General features: G+C 37.8%; 2 protein-coding genes across 2 annotated transcripts in view; both read left to right on the top strand.

Moving 5' to 3' along the window:
• Nucleotides 1–12,955, top strand: part of LOC137089606 (NLR family CARD domain-containing protein 3-like) — a 75,648-nt gene extending 62,693 nt beyond the window's left edge. Inside the window, exon 7 of the mRNA XM_067453196.1 lies at nucleotides 11,493–12,955. Within this exon, the coding sequence (XP_067309297.1) occupies nucleotides 11,493–12,076 (584 nt within the window). The 3' untranslated portion in view covers nucleotides 12,077–12,955. The remainder of the gene's footprint in view (nucleotides 1–11,492) is intronic.
• Nucleotides 1–13,955, top strand: part of LOC137046683 (NACHT, LRR and PYD domains-containing protein 3-like) — a 233,284-nt gene that overhangs the window by 77,215 nt on the left and 142,114 nt on the right. The gene's annotated exons all lie outside the window — the stretch shown is intronic.

The following is a 13,955-nucleotide window of genomic DNA, read 5'->3' on the forward strand; positions in this document are numbered from 1 at the left end:
TGAGTTCTTTAGATCGCTATTTTATGCAGATAGACACGTTTTAAGACAATAAACACACAATCGCGGCAATATATGGTTGGTCTGTGTTCTTTATGCCATGTTGGGTGGTTTCATAATAGATGATATTTATAATGCAATGCTATTCCACATAGCTTTTAGCATTGTATATTTTCTGTCAGATTTTTTGACCCGAAGCTATATGAGATCACGTATTGTTATATAAAACACTCTACATATAAAATATAAAGTGATATGAAGCAAGTTTTGAATAAAACATGATTTTAATCGTATAAATTGTTGTTTTGCTGGTGTGCTAAGCTAACATGCTAGCTTGCCCTAGATGCACCTGCCACTGAGTAAATACTTTATTTTTATGAACATTTTCTAAATGTAAAACTACTGAAATGCTTATTTGGACGAAATGCATTCAATAGAGTCTCAGTGAGGGTAAAGTGAGAGGTTTGATTTAGAAATGAGGTTTGAATAGAACAGTTTGAATAGAGAATCGTTAGTAATTATAATGCAGACAAAAGAATAATAATTGGAGCCATAACCAGTCCGCAGAAGTGTGAATGTGTGCCGGGGAGACAAACTGAATGGGGCAGTTTGCACCTCTAAACAATAGAGGCAATACAGCGACTGAAAGCTGAGATGATGTGGCAATAAACATCAGTTGATATTTCAGCGATATCTCAAAATAAAATCACATGAAACGATCTTGTAAAACGTTTAATAAAATGCAGAGTTTTAGACTGATCATCTTCAGATCTGAAATATAACATGGTCAGACTTGTGGCTTTAGCTGTAGTGCATTTCTAGATTTCTCCAAGGCCCACTTCAATTTTATTTTCATAAAGATATATCATACAAATAAATTTCTAATAACTTTACAAAACTTTGAAGCTTATTATAGCTTTTTTTTATTATAAAAAATATTATCATTTTGACTTTACAGTAAACTGCCAGGTGTCTGCTTTCAAATGAGACCATAATTATGCTTTTAGTGCAAAGGATTCACAAACTGTATTTGTTTTAGTCTGAGTATACATTTCTTAGGATTTTTTCAAAATTTAGAAATCAGCTTAACAGGTTAAGTAACTACTAATTCAGCTTCATGAGGAATAACTATTAAGTAACTACTAATTCAGCTTCACGAGGAATAACTATTAAGTAACTACTAATTCAGCTTCACGAGGAATAACTATTAAGTAACTACTAATTCAGCTTCACGAGGAATAACTATTAAGTAACTACTAATTCAGCTTCACGAGGAATAACTATTAAGTAACTACTAATTCAGCTTCACGAGGAATAACTATTAAGTAACTAATAATTCAGCTTCACGAGGAATAACTATTAAGTAACTAATAATTCAGCTTCACGAGGAATAACTATTAAGTAACTACTAATTCAGCTTCACGAGGAATAACTATTAAGTAACTACTAATTCAGCTTCACGAGGAATAACTATTAAGTAACTAATTCAGCTTCATGAGGAATAACTATTAAGTAACTACTTATTCAGCTTCACGAGGAATAACTATTAAGTAACTACTAATTCAGCTTCACGAGGAATAACTATTAAGTAACTACTAATTCAGCTTCACGAGGAATAACTATTAAGTAACTAATTCAGCTTCATGAGGAATAACTATTAAGTAACTACTAATTCAGCTTCACGAGGAATAACTATTAAGTAACTAATTCAGCTTCACGAGGAATAACTATTAAGTAACTAATTCAGCTTCATGAGGAATAACTATTAAGTAACTACTAATTCAGCTTCATGAGGAATAACTATTAAGTAACTACTAATTCAGCTTCATGAGGAATAACTATTAAGTAACTACTAATTCAGCTTCACAAGGAATAACTATTAAGTAACTACTAATTCAGCTTCACGAGGAATAACTATTAAGTAACTACTAATTCAGCTTCATGAGGAATAACTATTAAGTAACTACTAATTCAGCTTCACGAGGAATAACTATTAAGTAACTACTAATTCAGCTTCACGAGGAATAACTATTAAGTAACTACTAATTCAGCTTCATGAGGAATAACTATTAAGTAACTACTAATTCAGCTTCACGAGGAATAACTATTAAGTAACTACTAATTCAGCTTCATGAGGAATAACTATTAAGTAACTACTAATTCAGCTTCACGAGGAATAACTATTAAGTAACTACTAATTCAGCTTCACGAGGAATAACTATTAAGTAACTAATTCAGCTTCATGAGGAATAACTATTAAGTAACTACTTATTCAGCTTCACGAGGAATAACTATTAAGTAACTACTAATTCAGCTTCACGAGGAATAACTATTAAGTAACTAATTCAGCTTCACGAGGAATAACTATTAAGTAACTAATTCAGCTTCATGAGGAATAACTATTAAGTAACTACTTATTCAGCTTCACGAGGAATAACTATTAAGTAACTACTAATTCAGCTTCACGAGGAATAACTATTAAGTAACTAATTCAGCTTCACGAGGAATAACTATTAAGTAACTACTAATTCAGCTTCATGAGGAATAACTATTAAGTAACTACTAATTCAGCTTCACGAGGAATAACTATTAAGTAACTAATTCAGCTTCACGAGGAATAACTATTAAGTAACTACTAATTCAGCTTCACGAGGAATAACTATTAAGTAACTAATTCAGCTTCACGAGGAATAACTATTAAGTAAATACTAATTCAGCTTCATGAGGAATAACTATTAAGTAACTACTAATTCAGCTTAATGAGGAATAACTATTAAGTAACTACTAATTCAGCTTCATGAGGAATAACTATTAAGTAACTAATTCAGCTTCACGAGGAATAACTATTAAGTAACTACTAATTCAGCTTCACGAGGAATAACTATTAAGTAACTACTAATTCAGCTTCAGGAGGAATAACTATTAAGTAACTACTAATTCAGCTTCAGGAGGAATAACTACTTTGGTAACTACTAATTCAGCTTCACGAGGAATAACTATTAAGTAACTAATTCAGCTTCATGAGGAATAATTATTAAGTAACTACTTATTCAGCTTCACGAGGAATAACTATTAAGTAACTAATTCAGCTTCACGAGGAATAACTATTAAGTAACTACTAATTCAGCTTCATGAGGAATAACTATTAAGTAACTACTAATTCAGCTTCATGAGGAATAACTATTAAGTAACTAATTCAGCTTCACGAGGAATAACTATTAAGTAACTACTAATTCAGCTTCACGAGGAATAACTATTAAGTAAATACTAATTCAGCTTCATGAGGAATAACTATTAAGTAACTAATTCAGCTTCACGAGGAATAACTATTAAGTAACTAATTCAGCTTCACGAGGAATAACTATTAAGTAACTAATTCAGCTTCATGAGGAATAACTATTAAGTAACTAATTCAGCTTCACGAGGAATAACTATTAAGTAACTAATTCAGCTTCACGAGGAATAACTATTAAGTAACTAATTCAGCTTCACGAGGAATAACTATTAAGTAACTAATTCAGCTTCACGAGGAATAACTATTAAGTAACTACTAATTCAGCTTCACGAGGAATAACTATTAAGTAACTACTAATTCAGCTTCATGAGGAATAACTATTAAGTAACTACTAATTCAGCTTCATGAGGAATAACTATTAAGTAACTACTAATTCAGCTTCACGAGGAATAACTATTAAGTAACTACTAATTCAGCTTCACGAGGAATAACTATTAAGTAACTAATTCAGCTTCATGAGGAATAACTATTAAGTAACTAATTCAGCTTCATGAGGAATAACTATTAAGTAACTAATTCAGCTTCACGAGGAATAACTATTAAGTAACTAATTCAGCTTCACGAGGAATAACTATTAAGTAACTACTAATTCAGCTTCATGAGGAATAACTATTAAGTAACTACTAATTCAGCTTCAGGAGGAATAACTATTAAGTAACTAATTCAGCTTCATGAGGAATAACTATTAAGTAACTACTAATTCAGCTTCATGAGGAATAACTATTAAGTAACTACTAATTCAGCTTCACGAGGAATAACTATTAAGTAACTAATTCAGCTTCATGAGGAATAACTATTAAGTAACTACTAATTCAGCTTCACGAGGAATAACTATTAAGTAACTACTAATTCAGCTTCAGGAGGAATAACTATTAAGTAACTACTAATTCAGCTTCATGAGGAATAACTATTAAGTAAATACTAATTCAGCTTCATGAGGAATAACTATTAAGTAACTACTAATTCAGCTTCATGAGGAATAACTATTAAGTAAATACTAATTCAGCTTCATGAGGAATAACTATTAAGTAACTAATTCAGCTTCATGAGGAATAACTATTAAGTAACTAATTCAGCTTCACGAGGAATAACTATTATGTAACTAATTCAGCTTCACGAGGAATAACTATTAAGTAACTAATTCAGCTTCACGAGGAATAACTATTAAGTAACTACTAATTCAGCTTCACGAGGAATAACTATTAAGTAACTAATTCAGCTTCACGAGGAATAACTATTAAGTAACTACTAATTCAGCTTCATGAGGAATAACTATTAAGTAACTACTAATTCAGCTTCACGAGGAATAACTATTAAGTAACTAATTCAGCTTCACGAGGAATAACTATTAAGTAACTACTAATTCAGCTTCATGAGGAATAACTATTAAGTAACTACTAATTCAGCTTCACGAGGAATAACTATTAAGTAACTAATTCAGCTTCATGAGGAATAACTATTAAGTAACTAATTCAGCTTCACGAGGAATAACTATTAAGTAACTAATTCAGCTTCACGAGGAATAACTATTAAGTAACTAATTCAGCTTCACGAGGAATAACTATTAAGTAACTACTAATTCAGCTTCATGAGGAATAACTATTAAGTAACTACTAATTCAGCTTCAGGAGGAATAACTATTAAGTAACTAATTCAGCTTCATGAGGAATAACTATTAAGTAACTACTAATTCAGCTTCATGAGGAATAACTATTAAGTAACTACTAATTCAGCTTCACGAGGAATAACTATTAAGTAACTAATTCAGCTTCATGAGGAATAACTATTAAGTAACTACTAATTCAGCTTCACGAGGAATAACTATTAAGTAACTACTAATTCAGCTTCAGGAGGAATAACTATTAAGTAACTACTAATTCAGCTTCATGAGGAATAACTATTAAGTAAATACTAATTCAGCTTCATGAGGAATAACTATTAAGTAACTACTAATTCAGCTTCATGAGGAATAACTATTAAGTAAATACTAATTCAGCTTCATGAGGAATAACTATTAAGTAACTAATTCAGCTTCATGAGGAATAACTATTAAGTAACTAATTCAGCTTCACGAGGAATAACTATTATGTAACTAATTCAGCTTCACGAGGAATAACTATTAAGTAACTAATTCAGCTTCACGAGGAATAACTATTAAGTAACTACTAATTCAGCTTCACGAGGAATAACTATTAAGTAACTAATTCAGCTTCATGAGGAATAACTATTAAGTAACTACTAATTCAGCTTCACGAGGAATAACTATTAAGTAACTAATTCAGCTTCACGAGGAATAACTATTAAGTAACTAATTCAGCTTCATGAGGAATAACTATTAAGTAACTAATTCAGCTTCATGAGGAATAACTATTAAGTAACTACTAATTCAGCTTCATGAGGAATAACTATTAAGTAACTAATTCAGCTTCACGAGGAATAACTATTAAGTAACTAATTCAGCTTCACGAGGAATAACTATTAAGTAACTAATTCAGCTTCACGAGGAATAACTATTAAGTAACTACTAATTCAGCTTCACGAGGAATAACTATTAAGTAACTACTAATTCAGCTTCACGAGGAATAACTATTAAGTAAATACTAATTCAGCTTCACGAGGAATAACTATTAAGTAACTAATTCAGCTTCACGAGGAATAACTATTAAGTAACTACTAATTCAGCTTCACGAGGAATAACTATTAAGTAACTACTAATTCAGCTTCACGAGGAATAACTATTAAGTAACTAATTCAGCTTCATGAGGAATAACTATTAAGTAACTACTAATTCAGCTTCACGAGGAATAACTATTAAGTAAATACTAATTCAGCTTCACGAGGAATAACTATTAAGTAACTACTAATTCAGCTTCACGAGGAATAACTATTAAGTAACTAATTCAGCTTCATGAGGAATAACTATTAAGTAACTAATTCAGCTTCATGAGGAATAACTATTAAGTAACTACTAATTCAGCTTCATGAGGAATAACTATTAAGTAAATACTAATTCAGCTTCACGAGGAATAACTATTAAGTAACTACTAATTCAGCTTCACGAGGAATAACTATTAAGTAACTAATTCAGCTTCATGAGGAATAACTATTAAGTAACTAATTCAGCTTCATGAGGAATAACTATTAAGTAACTACTAATTCAGCTTCATGAGGAATAACTATTAAGTAACTACTAATTCAGCTTCAGGAGGAATAACTATTAAGTAACTACTAATTCAGCTTCACGAGGAATAACTATTAAGTAACTACTAATTCAGCTTCAGGAGGAATAACTATTAAGTAACTACTAATGAACAGTGATGCACAGTATCAGATCGAGGCCCTTTCTTCTTCTTTAGTACTAATGTTGTTAGATAAATGTACTACTGTTATGTGTACTATATGTAAATATTCATTTACATTCACTCGCAAATGTGCCGATTAATGTTTCTGTCTGTGTGTGTCCCCACGCTATACAGTCCCTGACAAAAGTCTTGTCGCTTATCTATTTTCTAGAAATACCTGATATTAACCTGACCTTTAATTAATTCATTGGTGTTAGAAATAGCTCATATGAAAATCTAAAACCCTCCCAAATGATGTTTAATGCACTGAAATAAATCATTTTCACAGAAAAAATATTTATCATTTAATCGAGACAGAAAGGTCAAATTTTGGCAAGACAAAAGTTTTTGTCGCCTTTACAGAAATGGAACAAATTTACTGCAAATACAAAAATATGTCAGCAAATTAAGTTGTGGTGCTGTGAGATCCACATTTAATATCTTGTATGACTTCCATGAGCTTGAAGGACTGCATCCATGCGGTTTGGCAAGGATTCATACAATTTATTGATGAAGTCATCAGGAATAGCTAAGAAAGTCTTGCAGGCCTACTTATTGCACATCCGCCGCTCCCGAAGCCACAAACTCTCTCAGGTCGTGACTCGTGTGCAGATCATCCGCTGGAATTTAAAAACTGGGCTCGAGTAAAGATGGCAGAAGGAGAACAGTTACAGCAGCGTTTGGTGAGCAAAAAAGGCCAAACCAACTCTGTTGTCTGGCAACAGTTTGGCTGCGAGGACTCAGACGACGAGCAGAAACATGCTACGTGCAAGATTTGCTACATAGTGGCTGCAACGCAAGGGAACACCCCGAATTAGTTTAACCCCTTAAACATTAAACACAGAGTGACCTATCACAATCTAATAAAGAGACAAAAACATCAATCCACAACCCTCTCAACATCCTCCGTAACCCAGGCATCATAACAGACACACTCTACAACGCAACTCCCTATCCGGTGAAATCGGAAAGACACAAAAAAATAAATGATTCCGTTCCGAAGTTTCTTCTGCTCATCAAGCCTGCATTTATTTGATCAAAAATACAGACAACAAAAGTCATTGGGATATATTATTACACATTTAAATCATTGGTTTTCAGTTGATTCTACTTTTTCAAATGATCATTTATTTCTGTGATGTAAAGCTGAATTTTCAGGATGGTTACTCCAGTCTTCAGTGATCATGTGACATCCAGTCTCTCACATGATCCTTCAGAAATCATTCAAATATTCTCATTTATTATGAGTGTTGGAAACAGTTCTGCTGCCGAAAATATTTGATGAATAAAAGGTTCAAAACAACTGCATTTATTCAAAATAATAATAAAAATATTTTCTAATAATAGGCTATACATTTTCTTTTCTATCCCTTTTTATCAGTTTAACACATGGATGCTTGCTGAATAAAAGTATTGATTTATTTAAAAAACGAAAGAAAAAAAAATACTGAGCCCAAATTACTGACCAGTAGTGAATATTGTTGTTACAAAAGATTTCTCCTTTTAAAAAACATTTTCTTTTTTTCTTTTTATTGATCCTCCTTTTTAAGTGTCCTATCAGCAGCCCTACCAGCATGTTGACTTGAGTGGTTTTTATTCTGTCTTAAATGTTCGTTCAATTATTTGCTGTTAATTCTGGGGCTGATGGTGAGCCAGCCTTTAATATTCTCATCAGTTACTCGCTGGAATTTGTTGAATATATTTTGCCAAAATGTTGCCTACTTGTTTTCAAGAGATTGTGGAAGTGCACTTTATTGGTGATCTTATTTATTTGTAGTTATCATTTTTACTTGAATACTTTTATACTTTGATTTAAATATGTTATATTATGTATTTTAATAGTTCATAAAGTACAACAAATGTTACAATTTCAGTTAAAGAATTGTTGAAAGGTGTCTTTTTAATAAATGCAACACATTCCCAAAGTCATGTGAAATAATCGTGTTACATAATCGTGATTTCAATATTGACCAAAATAATCGTGATTATGATTTTTTCCATAATCGAGCAGCCCTAATGTGAACTATTCTTATATCCAGCGTGTTATATGCGTGTGTGTTTGGGACAGAGGGGAACGCGGTCACATTTTCAGCAGATATTTGCTGTCCATCATAAATCACAGCAGGAGAATGACAGGAGTCAGAGGAGAACAGCGGTAAAGGTGACAGAATGAACGATATTCGTCTGTATTTGAAACACACGAGTCGTGGTTCAGCTGCGCGAGACAAACGCTGGCAGTGTGAAGCACAACGGGCTCCCGCTCTCCACACACACTTCTTCTGCCACTGCTAACGTGTGCGATGTAAAGCCGGCGTTAAACGACTCTAGCGCATCCTCCAGCTCCGGCCAGCCTTCCTCATCTCTCCCTCCTGCCATTTCTACACGTGACGTGACCTGCAGCTCTCCACTTCTACTGGCTGTTACTTCTTTTACTGGATGTCCACACACACCTCGTATTTCGTGTGAAAAAAACTGACATGCACAAACAACTCCAAATGAAACCCTGCGGCTCGTGACGACCCGTTGATGACATCAAACGATCGGTCTGTGTGAGAAACCCAACAGTATTTATATAATTTTTTACCTCAAATACAACACTATGTCCAACAGCCGCGAGCGCGCCATCACTTCCGCAGTGTGAGGTCAAAGGACACGATATGGCGAATCTCAATGGGACACGAGCAGTGGAAGTGATGTCTCGCGCGTATGGGACGCCATATCGGGCCCTTACTGACACATTACTATAATATTAAAGGTTAACATCAGATGAAGTGAAGTGATTATATCGGCTAATATAGCTCATATATTTAGTGAAAGAGTTTGTTCCTCTAGTGAACTGACAGCTGTGACACTGAATGACTTCTGAGGTAAATGTGATGCTACGGGACGTTGTTCTCAAGCTGTTTTATTGTCTTTCTGCGTTTAAAACACCGATTGAGCGATTACACGACATATGAGACATTTCAGTAAGTTGTAATGTATCCTCAACATACCTTAAGAGATATTAATTCATGATTATTCTTTAGGAAGAGATGATCGCGTTCACTCGCGCGCCTATACTGTGATCATTCACGTCTCATTAAAGAGCATCAAAACGGCATTTATCGCTTGAATTTCATGATTTATGAACTGAATAATTAATATGTTTGTGTGGGAACTCGGATTGAAGTGTGTTCGGCGCTTAAAACAAGCGACTGTTAACTGTTAAAGATTGCATTCTGAAGCGTTAGGTACACACGTACACCGAACCGAAAGCCCTGTAACGAAACGGTTTGAATGTACAATTCCTGAAAAAAAATGTGAGTGCCGCTTGCGAGTGGCAAAACTCGGGGCAATTTTGCTAAGGTGTGTTGAGGCGGTTGCTAAGGTATTCTGGTTGGTTACTAGGCGGTTGCTAGGGTGTTGCTAGGGTATTCTGGGTGGTTGCTAGGGTGTTGTAGGTAGTTGCTAGGGCATTGCTAGGTGGTTGCTAGGATATTTCTGGGTGGTTGTTAGGGTGTTGCTAGGCGGTTGCTAAGGTATTTCCTGGTGGTTGCTATGGTGTCATGGGTGGTTGCTAGGGCATTGCTAGGTGGTTGCTAAGGTATTCTGGGTGGTTGCTAGGCAGTTGCTATGGTGTTCTAGGTGGTTGCTAGGCAGTTGCTACGGCATTGCTAGGTGGTTGCTATGGAGTGGCAGCATCCCATAATGATATCCCAAAATCACCTTGCCAGTATGAATGATATAAACCAACCCCCATGTTTCTACAATGTTCTAATACAGAGAGCTAAACGGTTGCTAGGGTACTCTGTTTGGTTGCTATAGAGTGACTTGGCAGCATCCCATAATGCTACTCCAAAGATCCTTGCCAGTATGAATATTATAAACCAGCCCTCATGTCTCTATGACATTCAGATGTGAAGATATCCACTGTGGATGTGGGTTGCCAGGGTGCTTGATAATGGTTGCTAGGGAATGGCTAGGAAGTGTTGAAAGTGATTTATGATTGGCTGTTTTCTGTCCCAAGGCAAACAAACCCACCCTCATGTTGCTATGACACTAAATCCCTTTGATCTCTTTCAATGGAAGTCTATGGGATCTGTTGCTAGGGAGCTCTAAACCGTTGCTAGGGCGAGGCTTAATAGCATCACAATGATCCTGAGATTGTGATTGGTTGTCTGAGTAAATTGACCCCGCCCCCTTGTCTCTGTGACTGTGATCCAGAGTCGTGTTCAAGACAAAATCCCTACGGAAGTTCCCATAGCAGGAAAAACACACGGGACGTCCCTCACCATAGTAAGTCAATGGGGGAATTCGGGCCGCTCTCACGCCCCAGGGGTGAAACTTACACCCCATTGTGAGGTGTGTTCTGACAGAGCCTGCCAGCCTCTTCAAATGTGGGAACCCTCGAGTTTCTGCGAAATCCTCGCTCGGAGTTCCGGGTCAAAGTTCACAGCAATGTTAAGTCTGTGGGATTTTTCGGCTACTTTTTAACCCCTCGGGCAAACATCGCACCCCCGATCCCTTAGAAAAGATAAACTCAGAGCTTTACTGTCCCTCTCCATGAGCCCAAATCAAACCCTGACCGATCCCTTCGAAAAGACACAGCACACCATTCCCGAATAATCTGCACGATTCGCCGCCTCATCCGCGGGTCTGTGCCAAACGGAGCGGGAGGAGAAGAGCGGCAAACCTTCCACAAAAAACCCTAAAACACACACACACACACACACACACACACACACACCGGATCCGCTCCACCGCCTCTATCGCCCTCACAACCTTCACACTCACACACTCTCCCACGGCTGTCTTCAGTGTTTGATCCAGTTGTTAATGTGTGTGTGTGTGTGTGTGTGTGTGTGTGTTCTTGTTTTCAGACGCCTGTGATCTCACACTGGATCCAAACACAGCATACACTGAACTCGTTCTGTCTGAGGAGAACAGAAAGGTGACGTGTGTGTGGCAGAGGCAGCCGTATCCTGATCATCCGGACAGATTTGAGAGTTATTATCAGGTTCTGTGTGGAGAGAGTCTGACTGGACGCTGCTACTGGGAGGCTGAGTGGAGCGGAGGAGGAGTTTATATATCAGTGGCTTATAAAGGAATCAGGAGGAAAGGAGGGAGTGATGACTGTGGGTTTGGACGGAATGAGAAGTCCTGGAGGCTGGACTGCTCTGATCTCTCTGTCCGGCACAATAATAATCGTATCTCCACTCGTGTCTCTGCTGGTTCTGCTGGTTCTGCTGGTTCTGTCTCCTGTAAGAGAGCAGGAGTGTTTGTGGATGTGTCGGCCGGCACTCTGTCCTTCTACAGCGTCTCTGACACACACACACTCACACACTTACACACAGTCACACACACATTCACTGAACCCCTCTGTGCTGGATTCATAGTTTATAATAATAACTCTTCAGTGTCTCTGTGTCACATTAAACAACACACACACACACTGACTGAATGACTAACACACACACTTCCGTGATCCACACTAGAAAACACACACACACACACACACACATTTAGCTCAGATCTCTCAGCAGCAACACACACACACACACACACACACACACACACCTGAACTAATGTAAGTCACCAATAGACATCACAACTACACAATAAAGCAGAACATCAGTGCTGACACACACACACACACACACACACACACACACACACACACTGACTGACACACACACACACTGAGACAGACACACACTGAGACAGACACACACACACACACTGAGACAGACACACACACACACACACACACACACTGACTGACACACACACACACTGAGACAGACACACACTGAGACAGACACACACACACACACACTGACTGACACACACACACACTGAGACAGACACACACACACACACTGAGACTGACACACACTTGTTTGTGTTTGTGAATTGTGGGGACATTAGTAGTTCATATGATACGGCAAATGTCAAAATGATTGATGGTGACCTTTGACCCACCACGCCCCCCTCGTTCCCCTCCCCCACAGACCACCCACGTTGTTGTCACCTTTGACCTTGTGTATCCTCTGGGGGGAATATGACCTTTGAGGTCACATGTTTGAAATACCGGTGACGGCTTCTGACCTGTGATTGTTTTCGCGATCAAATGAAAGAATGATGGTTTTGAACTTTGACTCGGCTATTTGAGCTGTGATTTCAGGGGGAATATGTTCGGTCAAAGGGCGGGAGGTCAAGGTCAAAGGTGACAACGACATGGGTGGTCAAGGTCAAAGGTGACAACAACATGGGTGGTCAAGGTCAAAGGTGACAACGACATGGGAGGTCAAGGTCAAAGGTGACAACGACGTGGGTGGTCTGTGGGGGAGGGTAATGAAGGAGGCGTGGTGGGTCAAAGGTCACCATCAATCATTTTGACATTCCATACAAACCGTATTTTCTATCACACACACACACACACACACAAACACACTGCCCCTAAACCTACCCATCACTCTCTCTCTCTCTCACACACACACACACACACACACACACACACACACACACACACACACACAGCCCCTAAACCTACCCATCACTCACACACACACACACACACACACACACACACACACACACACACACAGACACAGTCCCTAAACCTGCCCATCTCTCTATACTGTATAAACCGTATTTTCTATCACACACACACACACACACACTGCCCCTAAACCTACCCATCACACACACACACACACACACTGCCCCTAAACCTACCCATCACACACACACACACACACACACACACACGTCCTGCCCCTAAACCTACCCATCACACACACACACACACACACGTCCTGCCCCTAAACCTACCCATCACTCTCACACACACACACACACACACGTCCTGCCCCTAAACCTACCCATCACACACACACACACACACACACACACACGTCCTGCCCCTAAACCTACCCATCACTCTCACACACACACACACACACACGTCCTGCCCCTAAACCTACCCATCACACACACACACACACACACACACACACACACACACACGCTCCCTGTCCCTAAATCTACCCATCACACACAGACACACACACACACACACACACATCTCTCACTCTCACACACACACACACACACACAGTCCCTAAACCTACCCATCACACACATACACACACACTGCCCCTGCCCCTAAAACTACCCCCCCCACACACACACACACACACACTGCCCCTAAACCTACCCATCACACACACACACACACACGCCCTGTCCCTAAATCTACCCATCACACACAGACACACACACACACACATCTCTCACACACACACACACACACACACACACACACACACACACACACACAC

This window comes from Pseudorasbora parva, chromosome 2, assembly GCF_024679245.1.
Source record: "Pseudorasbora parva isolate DD20220531a chromosome 2, ASM2467924v1, whole genome shotgun sequence".
NCBI classification, from domain to species: Eukaryota; Metazoa; Chordata; class Actinopteri; order Cypriniformes; family Gobionidae; genus Pseudorasbora; species Pseudorasbora parva.